General features: G+C 37.4%; 2 protein-coding genes and 1 pseudogene across 2 annotated transcripts; all 3 read left to right on the top strand.

The window, feature by feature from the left end:
* The first annotated feature begins 390 nt into the window (after positions 1–390).
* Positions 391–2,452, top strand: LOC125475036 (putative F-box/FBD/LRR-repeat protein At4g03220). Its single transcript, XM_048579371.1, has 3 exons — positions 391–1,425; positions 1,599–1,781; positions 1,929–2,452. The coding sequence occupies exons 1-3, from the start codon at positions 391–393 to the stop codon at positions 2,256–2,258; spliced, it is 1,548 nt and encodes a 515-aa protein (XP_048435328.1). The 3' UTR covers positions 2,259–2,452.
* A 6,611-nt stretch (positions 2,453–9,063) lies between these two features.
* On the top strand, positions 9,064–10,990 carry LOC103942972 (annotated as a pseudogene).
* Positions 10,991–11,831: 841 nt separating this feature from the next.
* On the top strand, positions 11,832–20,645 carry LOC103942117 (vacuolar sorting protein 18). Its single transcript, XM_009352331.3, has 23 exons — positions 11,832–12,145; positions 12,554–12,766; positions 12,875–13,014; positions 13,113–13,208; positions 13,306–13,373; positions 13,562–13,663; positions 13,853–13,997; positions 14,207–14,350; positions 14,449–14,568; positions 14,736–14,792; positions 15,371–15,430; positions 15,521–15,628; positions 15,911–16,053; positions 16,315–16,393; positions 16,542–16,604; positions 16,743–16,873; positions 17,309–17,414; positions 17,846–18,034; positions 18,447–18,674; positions 19,050–19,205; positions 19,306–19,467; positions 19,698–19,814; positions 20,107–20,645. The coding sequence occupies exons 1-23, from the start codon at positions 11,983–11,985 to the stop codon at positions 20,278–20,280; spliced, it is 2,964 nt and encodes a 987-aa protein (XP_009350606.1). The 5' UTR covers positions 11,832–11,982; the 3' UTR covers positions 20,281–20,645.
* The last annotated feature ends 2,606 nt before the right edge of the window (positions 20,646–23,251 follow it).

Genomic DNA, 23,251 nt, shown 5'->3' on the forward strand with positions numbered 1-23,251 from the left:
AATCGTTTGCCTTGTCAAATGACAACTCTTGTGACTGTAAGTTGGAAACTTTCCTGTATCTTCTTCTTCCTCCTCTATTATTCTTCTCTTCTTTCTTCTTCTGTAACGTAAGTTCTCTTTATATGTATTTTCACCAATATGTACGTATATTTGTATGTGTTTATATACATGTTGAATCCAACTATCCGAACTTCTATTTTTTAAGATGCACTTAATAGATTATCCTTGCAAAATAGTAGACACATAGGAAATGTTTGAGGTGTCTAATTGAGTTCAAAAAAATTAACGAACACTGTATATATATTAGCGTTTCGTATAAATTTTATCTAGGCTCTGATCATCATCAGCACTGACTTGAGGGGCGTTTTTTTTTTATATTCTCATCAGGTAATGAACCCTTTAACCCTCACCAGAGCTTTTATAGTGGGAGAAAAGAAAGCACACGATGAGCAAAAGTGCAGTGCTGACAGAACCAGCAATCTTCCAAACGATATTTTGTACCAAATACTCTCCTTGTTACCCGTCAAATACACAGCACGAACCAGTGTTTTATCTAGAAGATGGAGATATCTATGGACTTGCGTTCCCGTCCTCGACTTCTGTGCGGGCTTCACATCTGAGGTCGATGATACAAAACGGATGCAGTTCATAACCACTGTTTTGACTCGTCGTCAAGAAAACTCCAACATAAAGGTTTTTCGCATTGGGAGTGAAGAATCTAGAGATGCGAGTTTTCAATTTTTACATGACTGCATCTGCTGGGTTGTGCAGCATAATCAGGTTGAAGAAATTGTACTCTATCTGAAGATCGTAAATGGCAGGTTTGATTTGCCTCTTTGTGTATGTGAGAGTGATTCATTGAGGAGTCTCACACTGGCAGCCACTAGCGGTTTTTCCTTTCTCCGTGTTAGGATGGCTACTACTACTATTGGTCTCCGTTCACTTCACACCTTGTCTTTAATTCGTGTGAACTTCTTGGATAATAGGGATTTGGTTATGGATTTCTTTTCTGATTCAACATTCCCTTTCCTTGAGAAATTGACCATTTTAATATGTAGAGGAATACGTGATCTCAAAATAAGTTGTTCGCGCCTTGAATATGTACGAGTGTTCCGAACAGATTTATTTAGGCTGCACATATGTGGAATGAGACTAAAGAATTTGGACGTCGTGGGCTGTTTCGTCAATGCAACTCAAAGTTTCGTCGACATATTTGCTCCAAGTCTGCAGACGTTTCGTTGGAAACATAATTACCTTACAACTGGGAAATATTTGAACCAAATCTCTCCTACCATGAGAACATCTGACGTAAATTTTTTGGTCCAGGGCAATGATATTAGCATGGCGATGACTTGTGTCGCAGTCAATCTTTTGTGCGGATTATCCCATGTTCAACAACTTTTCCTCAGCATCGACGCTCTCCAGGTTCATTTCCTCATCTGTTTTCTTGTCGACTACTTTGAAGCTCTTTAGACTTTTAATTTCATAAAATGAGATATATATTAGACTAGAGAAATTGTGTTAAGTGATGATATCATCTACTTGTATGCATTTTCTGAATTGTTTAATTGATATATGGCTTATTTAACCATATCCAGGTTTTATCCAGAATATATTTCGAAGATGGTCTACCAAATTCATTTGTGAAACTTCAGACGTTAGAAATTCAAACTGAGGGATTTGGCAAACGTGAGATCCCAGGTCTAACGTGCCTGCTCAAGAGCTCTCCCATACTCCATACTCTCAAAATCGACATATCCAATGGCAGCGACCAGAATGATGTAAGTTTTTGCCTACTTTGGTGTACTGTATATTAGTAAGTTTACTAATATATAACTAATACGGTTTAAGGTTACACTGTGAACTTTATAGAGTTTTGAATATATAACTAATAACGATTAATGACATATTTTATAATTTTGTTGCAGGTATGGAACAACAGTTTGTTGGACATTACTAAATGCACTGAAGAACAATACTGGGAAAGTCAAGCTCAGGTTTTGAGTCCCTCCCTGTGTCATCTAAGGGTGGTGAAGATCGTTGTTGCCAGTTATCCTATGAATCTTATGATCCCCGAGAGTGTGATTAGCGTTGTGAGGGTTTTACTTCAACATGGAGGAGGATTGCAAGACATGGTTCTTGGTTCTTATCACCCGACATATTTCCGAGATCCTTGGAAGGATACAATTGGTTTAATAGAGGGATTTCCGCGAGCATCTGCCAAAGTCAAAATCTCAATCGTTTTGCTTGCTGACTGATTGTTTTTCAATGCGCATGGATCCATGTAGATGATGAAGCTATTAGCTGGTTCTTCATGTTTAATATGTGATCAAAACGAAAATGTAACTAAAAACATCTCCCTTGTATGCAAATTGAATACAAACAAAAATGTAACTAAAAACATCTCCCATGTATGAAAATGTAACTAAAAACATCTCCCATGTTTGAAGAATATTTGTGTTATCCCTCTCCAATTTGGTTTGATTCTTCAATTTTGAAATTAGTGATTTATTGTTTCGAATTAGGATTTCAATTGTTGCTTTTATAATTCAAATTTATTATCCATTCCCCCCAAAAAAATGATAATTCTTTCCTACTATTTTATTCGAGTTGTGCTCACACCATGCGGAGTCCATACGAAAAAGTTGCAAAATTGCACGCGGAACTCCAATTATTAATGTGTCGTGGGGCCACGCTACTGACACTGTATCCTCTTTACTTAACAAGTCCTAATTCTGATATCCTTCAAACACCAAGATGAACACGTGCCGACATCCGAGGGTGACGAAATCATTTTAACATGCATGCAAGTTATGAAGAAAGAACAAACGGAAATAAAATATGTAAATTTAAAATATATTGAGATATGAAATGCGGGAATGTGTTTAGAGTATACAACTAATCAAGAATACTACGAAAGAAATATTATATAACAATGAGATTACAAAGAAAAGGGGGTCCTACATCGAAAGGACTTGAAGGTACCACCAATACGGGAATGCCTCAACACCGAGATCGTACACCTCGTTTTTAAGTCTTAAAGGGGGTGCAAAACAAAACGTGAGTGGACCAATGTTTATAGTAATAATAATAATAAGAAAACCGTTTTTCCCTTTTGAACATACTATGTCACATCCCGGCCCGGGGGGGACCACTTCCTGGGCCAGCTCCACCACCGTAGCACGATATTGTCCGCTTTGGGCCCCGACCAGGCCCTCACGGTTTTGTTTTTGGGAACTCACGAGCAACTTCCCAGTGGGTCACCCATCATGGGATTGCTCAAGCCCCCTTCTCGCTTAACTTCGGAGTTCCTACGGAACCCGAAGCCAGTGAGCTCCCAAAAGGCCTTGTGCTAGGTAGGGATGAGAATATACATATAAGGATCACTCCCCTGGGCGATGTAGGATGTTACCACCGTAGCACGATATTGTCCGCTTTGGGCCCCGACCAGGCCCTCACGGTTTTGTTTTTAGGAACTCACGAGCAACTTCCCAGTGGGTCACCCATCATGGGATTGCTCAAGCCCCCTCTTCGCTTAACTTCGGAGTTCCTACGGAACCCGAAGCCAGTGAGCTCCCAAAAGGCCTCGTGCTAGGTAGGGATGGGAATATACATATAAGGATCACTCCCCTGTGCGATGTGGGATGTTACAATCCACCCCCCTTAGGGGCCCAACGTCCTCGTCGGCACACACACAGCCAGGGTTAGGCTCTGATACCAAATTGTCACATCCCGGCCCAGGGGGAACCACTTCCCGGGCCCGCTCCACCACCGTAGCACGATATTGTCCGCTTTGGGCCCCGACCACACCTTCACGGTTTTATTTTTGGGAACTCACACGAGAACTTCCCGATGGGTCACCCATCCTGGGAATGCTCTCGCGCGCTACTCGCTTAACTTCGGAGTTCCCATGAAACCCGAAGCCAGTGAGCTCCCAAAAGGCCTCGTGCTAGGTAGGGATAGGAATATACATATAAGGATCACTCCCCTGGGCGATGTGGGATGTTACATACTAACCCTATGTTTTGAAAACACATATAATACTATATAATAGGTTTTTTGAAAACCCTCACATGCCATGAAAACGTTCGTAAAACATGTACGTATAAACCAGTGCTCGGTAATGGTAATATAGTTACTCAAAGGCAAATCCATAAAACATTCATAAATCATAAAACAGTGTACTTAACTAGGGGTATCATAGTCGCCCGAATTCATTCCATCATCCGAGGATGAAGCTGTACAACACTGGGTTACGACAGTGAAGAAACATGGTAGGTCCCATCACCTGAAGATGAAGCTGTACGACTCTGGATTACGTCAAAGAAGAAAAAGTGCATAACACACTGACATTAGCCATGGCTAGTGAAGCTGTCCGACACTAGTTTCGCCAGTGAAGCTGGGAGTATGTCATAAAATATCTCACTACTCATCAAACTGTGTCCCATGGCCATAGGCATATACATACTCGTGTTGTGTGTATGTGTTGTATGATTACCCACTAAATAAGTACCAGAAACATAAATCATATCTCTTGTATCAAATCATCGGAGCTCAAAAGCTCAAGCATCATATCATAAATCATATTTGTAAATCCATCATATATCGTAAAGTATAAAAAGTCATGGTTCGCAAATCTTTCTAAACGTAAATTCAATAATCATAAACATTTCATAAAATGTAAGTTTGATAAATCATAAATATATCTCATGAAGCGTAAAATCAAGAAATCATGCTTTTCATGAATGCAATCCTAATATTTTGATATAAACATGCAATTTGAGAAGGGGTCCACTCATAGATAATCTGTCGCTGAAGAGTCATGCAAACTAAGGAGGACAAGGTCGTCCTTAACAAATGCACCTAAGCACATAAAATGACCAATTAGTAAAACCTAAAACCTTACTAAAACAATTGAATTTGGGAAAATGGAGCCCGAATTTGGAATCAGGGCGTTGAAATTAGTCTAGGAGGGGTCATGGTCGAAACCCGAAAAAAAATTCAACAAAAGTCAACATTGACGACCAACTAGTCAATTGTCAACGCTGACCGAGAAGTCAACGGCTGACTCACTCAAGCCAAGCTGCCAAAGCTGAGTCGAGCTAACCTAAGCTGCCGGAGCTCACACCAGAATTTGGAATTTTTGGTCGAAAATTTGGGCAAATTTCGAAGCTTCGTAACTTCATTGTTTCTTAACCAAATTCAACCCATAATATATCAAAACGACGATAGGAAAGTGTAGAACAAGATTATACCTATTTGGAAGCTCAATGGTGGCTAGAGACGACCAGAAAATAGCTTGAAAGGTGACAAGTCCACATGAAAACTGGGTTCTTCGTTGAAAACTGGAAAAACTTTAAACATCCATAACTTCGTCAATACTCAACGAAATTGAATGATTCAAAAGCGCAAAATCATACCTCGAAAGGGGACAAAAAGATTGGTACACTTTTCAATGGCTAACTCGTTATGGTTTTGTTGAAAAATGGCTCGAAAGCGGCGGAGGTCGCCAGAAACTAAGGGTAAATTTTAAACGTTCAGAATTTCTTCAATTCTTAACCAAAATCGACGATCTTTATATGGAAATGAAGCTTAAAATGAGGAGAACACATCCATACCAATTTAGACCGAGTGGTGGCCAGAGTTGGTTGGAAAACGCCAGCAAAGTTTGCAATTTTCGCTGAAAAACTGGGGAAGTCTTTCCTTGAGGCATTTATGGTCTCAAAGCCACCAAAACTTATTAAAAACCTTCTAATCGTATCCCTAGACATGGTCAACTAAGTTATGGACTTAGGGCTTACATTCCTGGATACGGTAGGAACTCACAAGGAAATTTTGTGCACAGTGGCTGCACAATACATCACGATGGAGGTATTTCTGAGGGTTTTTTCGTCGTTCCTGGTCTGAGGGTCTTGCAGAGGCACGAGGATGATGATGATGGAATTTTCCTTGTTGTTGTTATAGGTGAGTATGTGTGTGTGTGTGTGTCTCTCGAAGAGAAACAAAGAGTGTAGAGAAATGAGAGAAAGAGAAGGGAATAGAGAAAAAGAGTGAAGATGAGAGAGAGAGCCACAGAAAAGAGAGTGAAGAGAAGGAAAAGGGAATCAGGGGGACAAGTGTGGGCCCTAGTGGCTCACAACACAAAGCCAAAAGAGACGAAACGGGAAAATATCTCGCAAACGTAAAATTACCGAAATACCTTTAACGCTTCGAATTCCATAAAATTAAGGACGTGTTGTTACATTACCTTTTCTTTGAGATGTGTTATCCACATCTCTTTTTGCTTCCTACATTGTTTTTATTTTATTTTATTTTATTTAAATTTTAGGTCGTTAGATCAAATGATATAAATTAAAAAAAATGTATGAAAGTAATAGGTGTGTAAATAGCACCACCCTTCTTTTTTCTCTATTTTCTCTCTCCTTCCTTTTTCTCCCTCTATCATCCATCACACACACTCTTCCGTTGTCACTATGCACACATGGTGCACAACTTTCTCTTCCACCACCTCCTAAATCAAGGACACCATCTTTGTGTCATCCTCACAAACCTAGAACACCCATGCTTGCCTCAAACTTTCTAACCAAAACACGTGCGTGTTCTAAGGTAGGATTTTCATTCTTGAATCACTCAATTTGGTTGAGAAATGAGGAAGTTATGACAATTTGAAAAATATGCAGAAAAACCTGCGAAACCTTATTTTTGGCAAGTTTTAGTGACTCATGCGAGCTTTTCTGGCCAACGACAGACAACCGAGGCTCGAGGCCACCACCATTGGACTCACCTAGAGGTTAAAGCATAATACAGTCATCAAACCAGACGTTGGAGCATGCACGATGACACAGTTAACGCAAAAATTCTAGCGAAAATCTATATAATTTTGTGAGTATTTTGCATTTAGGCTCTAATTGGCATGGTCTGGCTCGATCGCTTCAAATTGGGTCAAATCTGATCGGATCAGACCATACCGGGCTCGGATCGACATTGACCATCCAATGTTTGTTGTTTTTTTGACGAAATCGGCTTCAAGACCCTTTTAGGGTATCTCGACACGCTAATTCTGAATTCGCACTCCATTTCTTCCAAATCAATTGTTTCAACAGAGTTTTGCTAATAAGTAATTTTATATGCTTAGGTGCGATTGTTATCGGTGACATCGTTCTTTCTATGTTGAGCTGCTTTTCGTGGATGGAGTATATGTAAGTGGACACTTTTTCCAAATGCATGATTTTATATATTACTAGATATGTGGGGGTCCAAATGAGATAGGAGTGAAGATTAGAGATCACGAAGCACCAAAGAGTGAACATTATCGTTATCTTCAATTTATCTTGCAAAAGAACAAAAAATTGGTTGGAGATCCCAACCATAAAATACAATTTGGATGGATGAAGTGGAAGAGGGCATCATGTGTGTTGTGTGACTATCATATGCCACTAAAACTCCAGGGAAAACTTTATAGGACGACAATAAAGTCATCAATGCTTTATGACACGGAATGTTGGGTGGTCAAGTATTAACACGTGCAAAAAATGAGTGTAGCTAAGATGAGAATGCTTTGTTGGAGATGTGTGCACAAGAGAAATGACGTGATTAAGGACGAGGATATCCGAGGTAAAGTAGGAGTTACTGCAATTAAAGTTAAGATGAGAGAAAATCGATTAAGGTGATTTGACATGTGAATTGAAAACTTACAGATGCTCCAGTTAGAAAATGAGATTATGAGATAGAGGCTTAGGCAAAAAGGGTAAAGGAAGATTTAGAAAGAGACTTTAAGAAAAGACAGAGTACATGGAGCTAACAGAAGACTTGGCGCAAAATTGAGGGCAATAATGTTCTAAACCGATCACACTTAGTAGGATACGACTTTGTTGTTGTTATAGTACTAGAGATGCATACATGAAAAACATAATTTAATAATTTCACGTTTTAGAAAACGATTATGATCTATGATGATGTTTTGGGCTAGAAAGCTCCCATGTTTTTATGATAATGTTTAGAGCTATTAAGCTTTTATGCTATGATATGAAAGGACTATGTTTATGTTTTTTGTATTTACTTATTTAGGTAATCATACACTTATACACATAACACGAGTATGTACCTGTCTATGGCCCATATGACCTTGTTTTACACGTATCAAGGTACTTTATGATATACTTCTAGCTTCAATAATGAAATTAGTGTCAGACAACTTCACTAACCAATGCTAGTGTTGGAGTGATATGTTTTCTGCACTGGCGTAACCCAGTGTTGTACAACTTCACCTTCGGGTGATGGGGCCCGCCATGTTTTTTTCAATGGCGCAACTCAATGTCGTATAGCTTCATCTTTGACCATGAGTCTTTTCATGAATATGATATCGCTAATATACAAATATTTTATGGCATACTGGAATTTTTCAGAAAAACTTACTACAAACTATATACTATATGAGTTTTCCAAAATAGGGGGTTAGTACGTTAAAAAGAAAAGTGATTTTACTTATTATGTTATAAACTCTGGTCCACTAACCTTTGTTTTTGCCCTCTTGAAGACATAGAAACGAGGCGTACGACCTTGGCGTGGAGGCATTCCCATATTGGTAGCTCAAGGTCCTCCCCTCCTTGCAGTACCTCTTCTTTGCAACCCCACCTTTAAATATTATTCCCTCCGCTTGTAATCTTGAGTAGTAGTATGCTCTACACATGTTCATCATTCTCACACTTTAAATCTTAAAGATATGTATTTTAATATGATTATTATATTCGGCGCAAATTTGCAAGCATGCTTACATGTTCTTAGTATAAGCATGATATGATGGCTTGCTTCACCCTTTGGGAGTCGGCCAGCACATGGCTATCCTAGTGTCCTCCGGACAGCGGGATCGGGGCATGTCATATATAGCAAGTTTGTTTGTTTTGGCTGTCTACATGCTTGGACGTTCTTCAATAAAATTAGCTCAAACAATTTGGTTAGGGTTTCGTATAAGTAAGTTTTTTTTAGGCCCTGATCATCATCAGCACTCACTTGGGGGGCGTTTATTCTTTTGATCTTTTTAGCAGGTAATTAACTCATTAATCCATGGAAATCACTAGAGCTTTTATAGAGGAAGAAAAGGAAGCACACGATGAGCAAAAGTGCAGTATTGACAGAATCAGCGATCTTCCAAATGATGTTTTGTATCGCATACTCTCTTTGTTACCCGTCAAATCCATAGAACGAACCAGCGTTTTATCTAGAAGATGGGAATATTCATGGACTTCTGTTCCCATCCTCGGCTTCTACAAGGGGTTTCCATCTGACGTCGATGATATTAAACGGATGCAGTTCATAACCAATGCTTTGACTCGACATCAAGAAAACTCTTAACATAAAAATCTTTCGCATTGCGATAAAAGATTCTGGAGGTGCAAGTTTAAAATTTTTACATGATTCTATCTGCTTGGTGGTGCAGCATAATAAGGTTGAAGAACTTGTACTCTATCTGAAGCTCGTAAATGGCATGTTTGATTTGCCTGTGTATTTGAGTGTGATTCATTCAGGAGTCTCACAGTGTTAGCCACTAGCAGTTTTTCGTTTCTCCGTGTTAGGAGGGCTATTACTACTAGTGGTCTCCGTTTACTATACACCTTGTTCCTAGGTTCTATGGAATTCTCGGATAGTAGTGTTTTGGTTATGGATTTATTTTCTGATTCAGCGCTCCCTTCGCTTGAGAAATTGAATTTGATCATATGTAAATGTAGAGGAATAGGTGATCTCAAAATAAGTTGTCCGCGCCTCGAAGAAGTACATATTTTCGGAACAGGTTTATTTAGGCTGCACAAATGTGGAATGAGACTGAAGAATTTGGTCGTCGACAGCTGTTTAGTCCATGCAACTCAAAGTTTCGTCGACATTTTTGCTCCAAATCTGCAGACGTTTCGTTGGAATCTTAATCACCTTACAATTGTGAAATATCTGACCCCAATCTCAACTACCCTGAGAACATCTGACATTGATTTTTGGTTCGGGATAATAATATTAGCAAGGCGATGACTTGTGGCGCAGTCAATCTATTATCTGGATTATTCCATGTTCAACAACTTGTCCTCAGCATCGACACTCTCTAGGTTCATTTGCTCAGCTCTTTTTTTGTCTACTACTCTGGAACTTCGGAGAGTTTTAATTAATACATGGCTAATTTAACCATTTACAGGTTTTATCCAAAGTATATTTTGAAGGTGGTCTACCAAAGGCAAATTCATTTGTGAAACTCCGGACGTTGGAAATTTATACCAAGGGCTTCGGCAAACGCAAGATCCCAGGTCTAACCTGCCTGTTCAAGAGCTCTCCCATACTCCACACTCCCAAAATCAATTTATCCCATAGCTGCGACCGCAATGATGTAAGTTTTTGCCTAGTTAGGTATACTGTACATTAGCAAGTTTTAAAGACAAATGCGTTTTAGGGAAAAGCTTGATTTTTCTTCTGATTGAAATCACCACTCGTGTACGTTATAGAGTTTGAATATGTAACTAATAAGTAAGGGAAGTGTTATTGGCACTCCAAAAATCTCATTCTACACTCCTCACAAGTGTATTTTTCTTTCCTAATATAGAAAGTTTGGAGTGTAGAATGAGATTTTTGGAGTGCTAATAACAATTTCCATAAGTAATAACGATATATTTTATAATTTTGTTGCAGGTATGGAACAACAGTTTGTTGGAAAATGCTGATTGCACTGAAGAAAAATACTGGGAGAGTCAAGCTCAGGTTTTGAGTCCCCTCCCTGAGTCATCTAAAGATGGCGAAGATCGTTGCAGCCAATTATCCTTTGAATCTTATGATCCCTGACAGTGTGATTAGCGTCGTAAGGTTTTTACTTCAACATGGAGGAAGCTAGCAAGAAATGATTCTTTGTACCGACACTGAATTTCCCCAGACAAATCCAGATAAAATTGGTTTGATAGAGGGATTCCCACCGGCATCTGCTCATGTCAAAATCGCAACCGGTTTGCATGACGAATGACTGTTTTCCGAATGTGCTTCGATCAATATAGATAATGAAGGTATCAAACTAATAGTTGGTTTAATATTTCAGGTTCGATACGTAATACAAATTAAAATGTATAAACATTCCCGTCTAGGCAGAAATAGATAACTTTAATTTTGCATTTATTTTTTTATCCTAAATTGTTAGAGACTTGTCGAATACTTACAATGAACACTAATTATATTTTTATTATAATTGTTTTTAATATGTTCTAATATTTTATAATATATGTCATTATGTTCTTCAATTTATATATCCCAAAATGATTATGTATTTTTTTAGTATAAACAAACACTTATTCATACAATATATAATAAATTTACTTAAATTCACCTAGTCTGCCTAGGTTCCGACTAGCATTTAACATCTTTTAGAATCATGAATTCAACAAGATTTTTAATTTCTATGTTGCCTTTTGAAACTCATTTTGTATTCGAAACTCCTCTCACTCCTAAATAATTTATTGTAATAATTTGAACACTTCCCATTTCCCTTAATAATCATAACACTATAGAAATCATAATACTTTGATTTGGTGGTCTCAAGTTCAGTGGATGATTCATTTTATACTAATTTATTTTTCTACCCCTTAATAGAATTTATTTTTCTACTCTTTAGTGTAAAAATATGGTTTTTCGTTAAAGTGAACAGTACCGTGAGTTTTTCGTTAAAACTCCCTAATGTAAATTTTGTATAATAAAAATAAAAACACATATGGACGTGGCATAATATGCATCATGGATTGTAATGGACGGTCCAGATTAAAAGCATTGTACAATCCGGTACTAGGCCAGTAAGGCAGAGGATCCAGGTAGACGCTAGACCGTTCGGATCAGCGGCACTAGTCCCTCTGCAACTCCAAAACTCGTGCTAACGTCAGCTTCTTCTTCCAGTGAGCCGTTAGGGGGGGCTGTTTGTACGCCTGGATAAAGATTTCGGACTAAATTATCCCGGAATTAGATTCGAAGATGGATTCAGGGAGGCAGGTGTTCACGGTGGATCTTCTGGAACGATATGCGGCCAAGGGGCGCGGAAATATCACCTGTATGGCTGCCGGAAACGACGTCATTTTGCTCGGAACCAGTAAAGGGTGGATCATTCGACACGATTTCGGCGTCGGCGATTCGTTTGGTACGTTACTCTTAACCAATCCTTTCGTTTGGCACTTTCAATTCTTTACCAATTCACAAATTTGCCATTTGATGAGAATTTGGAATTCAATCTTTTGTAATTGACATGAAATTCTGGAACTTTCGTCTCGAATTAGTGATTCTTTTGCAGAATAAGTTTTGAATTCCTGTCAAATTTCGGATTTTGATCCGAGCTTATATGCTTAGTGATAGTGTTTAGCGTAATTAGCTTAGATAGGATATGATTAGCAGCAATTTACTTGATTGATTGAGATTGATTAGAACAATGATTTGCTTTGGTTACTAAGAAACCCGTTGTTGAATTCGGTTGACTGGATTCGTTTGCTTTCTAGTTTGTGTATGGTATGATCAAGCAATGCTTGATGGTTGTTGTTTATTTGAGCTATAGATGTTGATCTTTCGGTGGGTCGTTCTGGCGAGCAATCCATCCATAGAGTTTTTGTTGATCCTGGAGGGAGCCACTGCATTGCCACTGTTGTTGGGAGTGGGGGTGCTGATACGTTCTATACTCATGCAAAATGGACCAAGCCCCGTCTTTTAACCAAGCTAAAGGGTCTTGTCGTGAATGCTGTTGCCTGGAACAGACAACAGATTACAGAAGGTAATTGGTCAGTCCATTGACTATTTTCCCCCATTGCATTTGAATGGAAGTTTGTGCATATTGACTCATTTGAGCTATTGTGTGTGATTTTGTTCGTAAAAATCTCAGCTTCAACAAAGGAAGTCATTCTTGGTACAGACAACGGCCAACTTCATGAAATGGCAGTTGACGAGAAGGATAAGAAGGAGAAATACGTAAAGTTTTTGTTTGAATTATTGGAACTTCCAGAGGCTTTCATGAGTTTGCAGGTTATCTTTGATCACCTTCTCTAATAGGAAATTGATTCTGACAGTTATACCAATTTGCCTCTACGCATCATGATATTGATCTCATTCTTTGTGTGCAGATGGAAACGGCAACCATTCTCAGTGGGACTAGATACTATGTAATGGCTGTAACTCCTACAAGACTCTATTCTTTTACTGGTATTGGATCACTGGAAGTAAGTTTTCTTCCATGCCTAGTGAAATTGTCACTTCCAGTGACAATGTATTTGTTGTTGTTACAATTCTCATAACCTGAATATTCTGCGTTTCTAGACTGTTTTTGCTAGTTACTCGGAACAAACGGTGCATTTCATGGAACTTCCTGGTGAAATTCCCAACAGGCAAGTATTTATGTTGACACTACTAAAATTATTTTCAAAATGGGATAAAAATATTTCCTATTTTTTTCCCTTTTTTTGGAATCGTTGTTCCTTGTATTAAATAAATGGTTACCTTTGATTTGCAAAATTGTTGTACTGTTTCCTCTCATTCTTGTTGAGCTTTCTGGTTTCACCTTGTCATATTTCAGTGAACTGCATTTCTATATCAAGCAAAGAAGAGCAATACATTTTGCATGGCTTTCTGGTGCTGGTATATATCATGGTGGTTTAAATTTTGGAGCACAACATAGGTACAAGATAACATTCTTCTGTTCTTCCTTCTTTTCTGATGGCTTTGTCTGTCTAGATTCTGATCATTCTGTCTTCTACTGAGTAGTTTTATGATTGACATTGTGAAACTTGTTAATAGCATTCCTTGATATATTTAATATTTAATGATTGTTAGCATGTAACCTTCTCCTAATTTATCTCTTTTGCAGTTCTCCTGATGGAGATGAAAATTTTGTGGAGAACAAGGCTCTTTTGAACTATTCAACTTTGAATGAGGGTTCTGAACCAGTGAAACCCAGTTCTATGGCAGTTTCAGAATTTCATTTCTTGCTTCTTATCGGGAATCGGGTTAAGGTATTCACATATTAATTCTCTGAATAACTTTTTTCTTCTCAGTGCTGTTATCTCTCTGTCCCTGTTGAGTATCATGTTATGAACTGCTGCTGGTGCTAAGCATTAGGTTAAAAGCATTAGATATGTTATTCTTTTATTATTCACAGAATACTGCTGAATGCTGCACCTGCCCCCTTTTTAGCTTCCATTATGAGTGTAATTGTTTTTAGGTTGTAAATAGAATAAGTGAGCAAACTATTGAGGAACTTCAGTTTGAGCAAACACCTGAAGCAGTTTCAAGGGGTGTCACTGGATTGTGTAGTGACGCCACTGCTGGGTTGTTCTATGCATATGATCAAAACTCTGTATTTCAGGTTTGCGTCTTCTATTGCCTAAATATTTTCTGAATTTTGTTCATTTTGCATCAGACAGTAATTTTTTCCATACTGCTGAATTTGAGAACATAATGTAGGTGTCTGTTAATGATGAAGGCCGAGACATGTGGAAAGTTTACCTGGACATGAAGGAGTACGCTGCTGCTTTGGCAAATTGCCGTGACCCTCTTCAGAGGGACCAAGTATATTTGGTGCAGGTCGTATCTAAGTGATGGTTATACTCATTGTCATTTATTGTAATTTATTCTCACCATGGCACTTAATTAAAAAAATTGTGAAGATTAATGCATTGCTGTGTTGTATATTTTTCTTCTCAGTCTTGTATTTACCTGGGTAGTCAGTAACGAAGTAATTTGATTTGCAGGCTGAAGCTGCATTTGCTGCCAAGGATTATCTTAGAGCATCATCATTCTATGCAAAAGTGAATTCTCTATTTCCTTAATCTGTTTTCCCATATATTTATTGCAATATTGCCTATAGGTGCAGCAGGCCATTTGTTGTTTATTAATGATAATATGATTATTTTCTAATCTTATTGCCTCGATTTTTTGGTTTTGGTTATATTTATACTAGAGTTGAACGTGTCAGTAGACTCAGTACTTCTAATTGTGCAGTCACATTGATGACATTTAGGAATATGCTTCACTTACTGAGATATTGTGTGGTAGCTATTAAACTATAAGGTACACATTGTTTTTGTCTTGATGTTTCTCATATTGTAAGGCAATATCTAAGAAATTACCAATTAATATCTTTTCAGTGAACAGCTATATTACTAATATCGTTAAATTGAAATTGGTTGCCCTTTCCATTCTATCACACTCTGATCATCCAAGTCTCATATTTGATGGATGCTGAGAGTAACTGAATTAGTGATTTAATTTGGTAGAAGCATAATAACAATGATTTTCCTGCCGCTTCTCTATGATTGTTTTGATTTATTTCTAGTTATTATAACTTGTTACAGCTCATTTATTAAATTATGGGATTTTCTTGCAGATTAATTACATATTGTCATTCGAGGAGATCACTTTGAAGTTTATCACTGTAAATGAACAGGTACTTGCAAAATGTTCCTTGCACTGTCTGTGTTTTTTATTTGGTATTAAACTCTTTATGGATTTTTTATATTACTTGGCATGCTTGCAGGATGCTTTAAGAACCTTTCTATTGCGGAAACTTGATAGCCTTGCAGTGGATGACAAATGCCAAGTAACAATGATTTCGACGTGGGCAACTGAACTGTACTTGGATAAGGTCTTACTTAGCTCTTGGATAAAGAACTAGCTTTTTTCTCCTTACCTCTCCTGCTTTATACTAGATAGCTTGTAAATGTTGCAATCTTTTTTCTTAATGCATATCAAAGGGCAAGAACGATAATTAATGACGATGCATTCTACTTAGGACAAAATCTGAGAACATCTTCCTTTTGACTCCGTCGTCAGTTTATGCACTCTTAAAATAGAATAATGTAGACGTTGAAAGTTTCCTTTCCTTGAATTTACAAAGCCATCACTAATATGTTGTTTTTCATTGTAGATAAATCGTCTACTATTGGAAGATGATACTGCAGTGGATAATCGTACTTCAGAATACCACTTGATCATTAAAGAGTTTCGTGCATTTCTTAGTGACTCCAAGGATGTTTTGGATGAGGCAACTACCATGAGACTTTTAGAAAGGTAATTGTCATTGAATTTGCTTTGAATTGTTCATCTCGCACCATTCTTTTCAAATTCTTATACAGCTGTGGAATCCCATATGCTAATATCATGTTGCTTAAATGTATCAGTAGAAGAAAATGTCATTTTTAAGTATTATCATCTACAATTAGATTATTGTGAAAGATCTGTGCCATTAGGTACTTGGTGGGTCTTTCTCTTTAGATTATATTACAGTTGAAAGAATACTAAAACGAAGGATCCTCTGGCTACATGCTGCAGTTATGGCCGAGTCGAAGAATTGGTTTTTTTTGCTAGTCTGAAGGAACAGTATGAAATTGTAGTCCACCATTATATTCAGGTGCTTTGTGCTTCCGATTTATTTCTTATCTGGTTTCAAATTCTTGTCATTATCACCTGTTTTGCTACTTCCATGGTTTTTTTTTTTTTTTCTTTTTTTAAATGTCCTTCTAGTCATGCTTGATTTACATTGACTGAATGCACATTAGCAAGGAGAGGCAAAGAAAGCATTGGAGGTGCTCCAAAAACCTACTGTTCCTATAGATCTTCAGGTATGGGTTATGTTCTCTGGTTTGGTATTTGAAAATTTTCCCGAACAGGTTCCACATGTTCTCAAGTGTTTATGTAGTATAATATTATTAGTATGTATGTGTTTTATTTTATCAAATTATGCAATTCTTCACTTGCAGTACAAGTTTGCACCAGACCTAATCATGCTTGATGCATATGAAGCTGTGGAGTCATGGATGACTACAAACAACCTCAATCCAAGGAAACTCATTCCTGCAATGATGCGTTATTCAAGTGAACCACATGCAAGGTATTATCTCATGTATATACTGGACTAGAAATTGCAATTATGAATTGAAGATCTGGATAAGGCTTTTTAGATACTAATCAATTTCCCTTAACACAAAAAAAGCACGTATCCACTATATTTTATTTGTTGATTTTAGACATAAAACTTGAAATTTCGAATTCATTGTGAGAAGTAGTGTATTGCAATGCCTTCTTTGTATACATGTACCCCTCCTCTCGCATGACATATTAGGTTCCCATGGTGTTTTTATTCTTTGGTCACTGAAGCATCGTCTCTTTCATTCAGGCACACAGTTTTCGTTGATAGTAGTTTTAATTTACAGTTTCTATAGAACTCGGGATTTCTATATCCTGTGTGTTAGTTAATGATGCATTTAAACTTTGAAGCTTTACTCTTCTTTCTTACTGCTACTTATTTATTTTATATCACATGCAGAAATGAAACACACGAAGTCATCAAATATTTGGAATACTGTGTTCATCGTCTGCATAATGAGGATCCTGGTGTTCACAACTTGCTATTATCGCTATATGCCAAACAGGTTGATTTCTTGAAGAATTTGATATGATTTTTAATATGATCTTGGTTTACAGGTGTCTATACATACATACATTATTAATTATTATATACATCTTTTAAAAACTGTGATGTCCCCATTTCTTAACTCACTTATGCCTACAAGGCTCCCCGCTTTGTGAGGGTTGGGGGGTTCGCAACGTCTATTGTACGCAACCTTACCCTTGCTTTGCAAGGAGGCTGTTTCCACAACTTGAAAGAAGGAAAAATATTTTGTAGCTTGAAATTTGCAGAAAAACCACATCCTGAGTTTAAAAGTTAATTGTAGGCTTATAGCCATATCTCTTACTTCCCCTCGGTTTATTTTAGATGAAATTATATGTATACGAGAATTTCTTTGCCTTATAGCCATATCTATATATGAATGCGTTTCATTGCTTTCACAATAATTTACAGGAAGACGACAGTGCACTTTTGCGTTTCCTTCAATTCAAGTTCGGAAAAGGACGGGAAATTGGCCCTGAGTTCTTCTATGATCCCAAGTATGCTTTACGCCTTTGCCTCAAGGAAAAGCGAATGCGTGCCTGTGTTCATATATATAGTATGATGTCCATGCATGAAGAAGCAGTTGCTCTTGCCCTGCAGGTATAGTTTGAGGCTATGCTTTTGTGATTCAACTATTATTGCCCCAATCCATATATTGTTTTACTTGTAGCAAAAGGATTTCAATTTACATGATATTCTCGTTTTTGGATACCAAGGGTCCTCTCTGGTTTATATATTTGTTAGAACTACCTTTACAACATATGCTGCCATTGGGATAGAGATTGAGGTTATCTGAATGTTGTAGTAGTAATAAATTCTGTGTATCTTGTTTCTCCAACTCAATGGGAATAGAAACAATCACCTCCACCTAATATTCTCTTCTCCAGTGGAACCCAGGAAAAATCTAATTGTTACATAATTCTTTTATGGTTTTGTAATTTTATTTTTGCTCCAGTATGTTGAAATGGTTTTTATCCTATTGTTTCATAACTTGTTCTTTTGGTGCCTTAAGGTTGATCCTGAGCTTGCTATGGCTGAGGCTGACAAGGTTGAAGATGATGAGGACCTGAGAAAGAAGCTTTGGCTTATGGTTGCGAAGCATGTTATAGAACAGGAAAAGGGAGCTAAAAGGGAGAACATTCGGAAGGCAATAGCATTTCTTAAAGAAACCGATGGCCTTTTAAAGATAGAGGATATATTACCATTCTTTCCGGACTTTGCTCTCATTGATGACTTCAAGGTAGAATTATCGTACCCTTCTGCTTTGTCAGGGTTTGTACTGTTTATAATGATTCAAGTCTTATGTGAAGTTTCAAGCTTTCTTCTTTTCCGCCAGGAGTGATTTTCTCCGTTTTTGTTTTTGTTGGCCACTTTACATTTGTGAATTTATTTGCATGCATGGAAACATGTTTTATTGTGTTCTGGTTACAGTGAATATGATTATATAGCTTCATTTGTTTCCCCTTTAGGTTGCCTCTTTATCAATTGCTATAGTGGTTGTTTATATATTAGATTTCCATTATGAAGTGGTTTTCAGAATATTTACTTGTGTGGTGCTGTTGGAACTATTAATTTTCAGCACGTTGGATTTTGAACTGAATCTGTATGTATGTAGGAGGCAATTTGCTCGTCATTAGAGGATTACAACAATCAAATTGAAGAACTGAAGCAAGAGATGAATGATGCGACACATGGTGCCGATAACATTAGAAATGACATTAGTGCACTTGCTCAAAGATATGCTGTGATTGATCGTGATGAAGAATGCGGGGTATTGCTCATGTTGATTTTATAGTTGTAAGTTAAATTGGATTTGCTCATACTTTCATTTCTTTTTCCAATACTTGCTTTTCTTTTTCTTCTTCTATCAGGTTTGTCGGCGTAAGATTTTAACTGTGGGTAGGGAGTATCAGTTGGCTAGAGGCTATGCATCCGTAGGCCAAATGGCTCCATTCTATGTGTTTCCATGCGGACATGCCTTCCATGCCGAATGCCTGATTGCCCACGTCACACGTAGTACAAATGAAGCTCAAGTAAGTTGAAGTATTGTTTTCTGTATTCTTCTCTTTTATCATTACCAGCTCATAATAACATAGTATCCTGCAAAAGCTTTACTATGTGCGCCCAAGTAGTTGAAGCGTAAGAAATACTTTGGGCTAGATGATGCTTGTGCCAGTTGAATTAATTTTTTGTTTGGTATGAAATGTATTTCAGTAACAGGAATTTTCTATAACTTGCCCCATTTTTTTAATGTGTATTGTAGGCAGAGTATATATTGGATCTGCAGAAGCAGCTAACTCTACTTGACGGGGAAGCTAGGAAGGATTCAAATGGTAGCCTTACCGAGGAAACCATAACAAGCATGGCCCCCGTAGATAAGGTCTGCATTTTGATCTTAGTTTGCTCTCTCATCTTTTGCTTTACATTATCTTATTTGATTTGTTTTCTGTTTCATGGCTGTCAAATGAGTCTAGTAGATTTTTAGCCATTTTCGATAAGATTTGCTTTTGATTATCTAACATTTTCAAGTATACGATTTCAACTTAACTTTACAGTTTCTGGTGATAGTTTTACAAACGTATCTTCATTACATTGTTTTTTATTTGATCCCTAATTGATTCATGAAATTAAGATCTGTATGGTAAGTTAAACCGAGTATTTCATGTTGGCAGCTACGGTCGCAGTTGGATGATGCAGTGGCCAGCGAATGCCCATTTTGTGGGGACTTGATGATCCGTGAGATCTCTCTACCTTTCGTCCTTCCAGAGGAGCAACAGCAGAATACTTCATGGGAGATAAAGTCGCATAATCTTGGACACCAGAGGAGCCTGGGTTTATCTTTATGATCATCTTTCTCTTCGTACGGGTGCCATGTGAGTTGTGTACTCCTAATGAGATGTCTCGTTGCCAGTTGCGGAACTTTGTTATCTTTCTTCTTTTGTAACAATTTGTTTGGCGTCATTAGGGCTGTTAACAATGCCCTTGTTGCTTGTATAAATTTTTTTGTACCCTTCGGACGGGCATTTTCGCTTCCTCATCGGGGGTTTTGGCGCCCCGACACGGTCTGTAGTTACAAAATGGTTCCAAGTTGTTTTCAAAGAAACACTATTTGCAGTGATTACTTTTCAATGGCTTTAAACACCGAGACTGTATTGTAAGTGAACCATGCTGACTATTTTTGGAAAGAGATGAATTTTCGAGTAAACTTTAATTATTTGACCACTGTACTAAATTTGCAAAATTGGGTTAGATCGGTTGGCCAAGAGATGTGCCCGCACCCTTACGCTGCCACCTAAGTTCGACTTGCCCTCTATAGAGTACTTTAAAATACTCTTGTTACAAGATAAAATAGTAGATTTGAAAATCTATATATAAAGCTAATGGAAAAGGTGAAAAGTGATTTTGGTGTCACTAAACTTCAACAAAAATATTTGGACAAAAATGCCCCCAAGACAAAACTTCAAAAGCATTCCAAAATAATGTTTCAGATTAAGGCAGGGGCATTTTCATAATTTTAACGGTATTTTTTTAATAATTAATTTTTTTGTGGCTTGATTGTTTGTTTGTTTGTATTTTTTTTTTTTTTTGGTATTTAATTAGTATCTCAGAATAGGCTAGCAATAATGTGATTCAATTTCTCTATTTTTAAACACGTTCAAAACATCTTACGAGACGTGTAATACCAGTTATAAAAAAGGTCTTTCACACGCGGATAATAATGTAATTAAATTAGTTGTCAAATTATTGTTTTTTTTTTAATAAACGATATTATCTACACTAAGGGAGATAGGAGTGGGCTTAGCCTCACAATGGGCTAGTAATAATGTGATTCAATCAATTGTTTATTAACTATTATTTTCTCTATTCTTAATGTAAATTCTATAGAGACCGATTTTATTATGTAAATTCAGCTACTTTAATTGGTTTATGAGGGGCTTCTTCTAGCATGATCTAAAATTATTCATTTACTTCAAATATTTGACTTTCTTTTTGTCAATTTACGCATATAAAACATTTAAAATGTGTAAGTCACTCATAGTGTGACAACCCGTCCCTATTTATTATATAATTTTCTCCTCGAGCGTGTAAAGTGACGAATATGTCCTTGTTGGCTAAGTGACATGGATGTGTATATGCAGTTTTAAATTATTATTTCCGCTATCGTAATTAAATCGTACTCAACGTCACGAGTGCGTTAATTAGAACCGAATTGGAGCTGTAACGAAAAAATTACGATTATTTAGGTGCGTAAATGGGCAAATCGTGCACCAATTATATGGGCTCCTATTTCTTTTAGCCCAATCAAATAATTTGTTTTTCTTCTTTTGGGCCAATTAAAATTAGCTCTCTCTCTCTCTCTCTCTCTTAGCCAATCAGAACACACACACACATACACACACACACACACACTCACTTTTCCTTCTCTCTCTCCTTCTCAACTCTTCTCCCTCCATACACCCGAGACACCCCACATACACAACCATCATCAAACTCTCACGGATCGAACTTTTGGAAACCACCACCATCCTTCTTTCGACCACACGATCACCACCATACCCTTAGTTTTTCGTTTTGGTGAGTTTTAGCTCGAAAACCAGAAGCTCTGACGAGGAGTTAGTTTGAACGATCACGGACGATTTACAAGGTTTTGAGGTTCGGGATGGTCTCTATGCAACTTCCCTAGCACTTCAGAGTAGATTTGGAGTGGAGTGGACGGCGGAATAGGTGAGTTTGAAGAGTTGCAAAGTTGGCCGGATTTTCCAAGGATTTTTTCGATCGTTTTTCGTTGGATTTTGGACTTCTAATAGGTACGAACATGTTCTACTCTTCGAGACCTTCAAATGCATATAAATTTCATGGATTTTGGTTAAGAAATGAAGTAGATATAAAGCCACAAAAGTGAAAAACTAACCAAAAAAAAAAAAGAAAAAAAAAAAAAGAAAAAGAAGAAAAAAGTGGAATCCGGAAAGAACACTGATGCTTGCTTGTGCTCTTTTTATTCTTGCATTTATTTTCTCTTGTTGAACTCGAACTCTCCCCTCTTCCGGCCCCCAGCGCTTATTTTGTTGTTCCAGCAATACAAAGCCATTGACCAATAAAGATGGTGTTGCAGTTGATGTTAGGGTTGATTGCAAAGAAGTGAGCAGTCAGCTTGAACTTGGCCATGATTCCATTGCAAGTATCCCCAGCTTCTACCCCATAAACTTGTTGGCATCTTGGAGTTGCTTTCACACCCACAAACCCAACTACACCATCAAATATTCATAAGACAAAAATCAAACACAAAACGCAACATATCAATATCCCATATAATCTCACAAAATAAATTGTTATTAGCACTCCTAAAATGTCAGTCTGCATTTTCCCCTCATTTTTGTAATTTACATTGGCAAAGGGTGTTTGCTAGATGACTTGCTAGAGTGTCAATAACAACTCCCTAAAAAACGAGAAGATTTCATTTCATTTTATTTTACAAAAAACGATGATACGTGATTACCATTCATAATTGGACAATTAAAATTCTAATACCATAAAACTTACTGCCGCCTATTTGTTTGCCCTCAGCAAAGGAGATGATGAGAAAAAGGCAGAGCATGAGAACCAAATTAAGGGATTTGTTAGATATAACCACAGCCATTTTTGCTTTATTATGTGGTTGTATATTAGTCTTAGAAAAATAAGTGTGTTTAGTGTGTTGGGTGATGATTTGATGAGAGTGTAAAGCCATATTTATAGGTCGAGATGGTACGCCTAGTTAGAAGCCGGCTTGTCCAACGTCCATTTTCTAGTGTATTTGCTTTGGTTTCCCAGAGTAAT

The sequence above is a fragment of a genome, unplaced genomic scaffold, assembly GCF_019419815.1.
Source record: "Pyrus x bretschneideri cultivar Hongxiangsu unplaced genomic scaffold, Pyrus_bretschneideri_v1 Contig13, whole genome shotgun sequence".
Taxonomy (NCBI): Eukaryota; Viridiplantae; Streptophyta; class Magnoliopsida; order Rosales; family Rosaceae; genus Pyrus; species Pyrus x bretschneideri.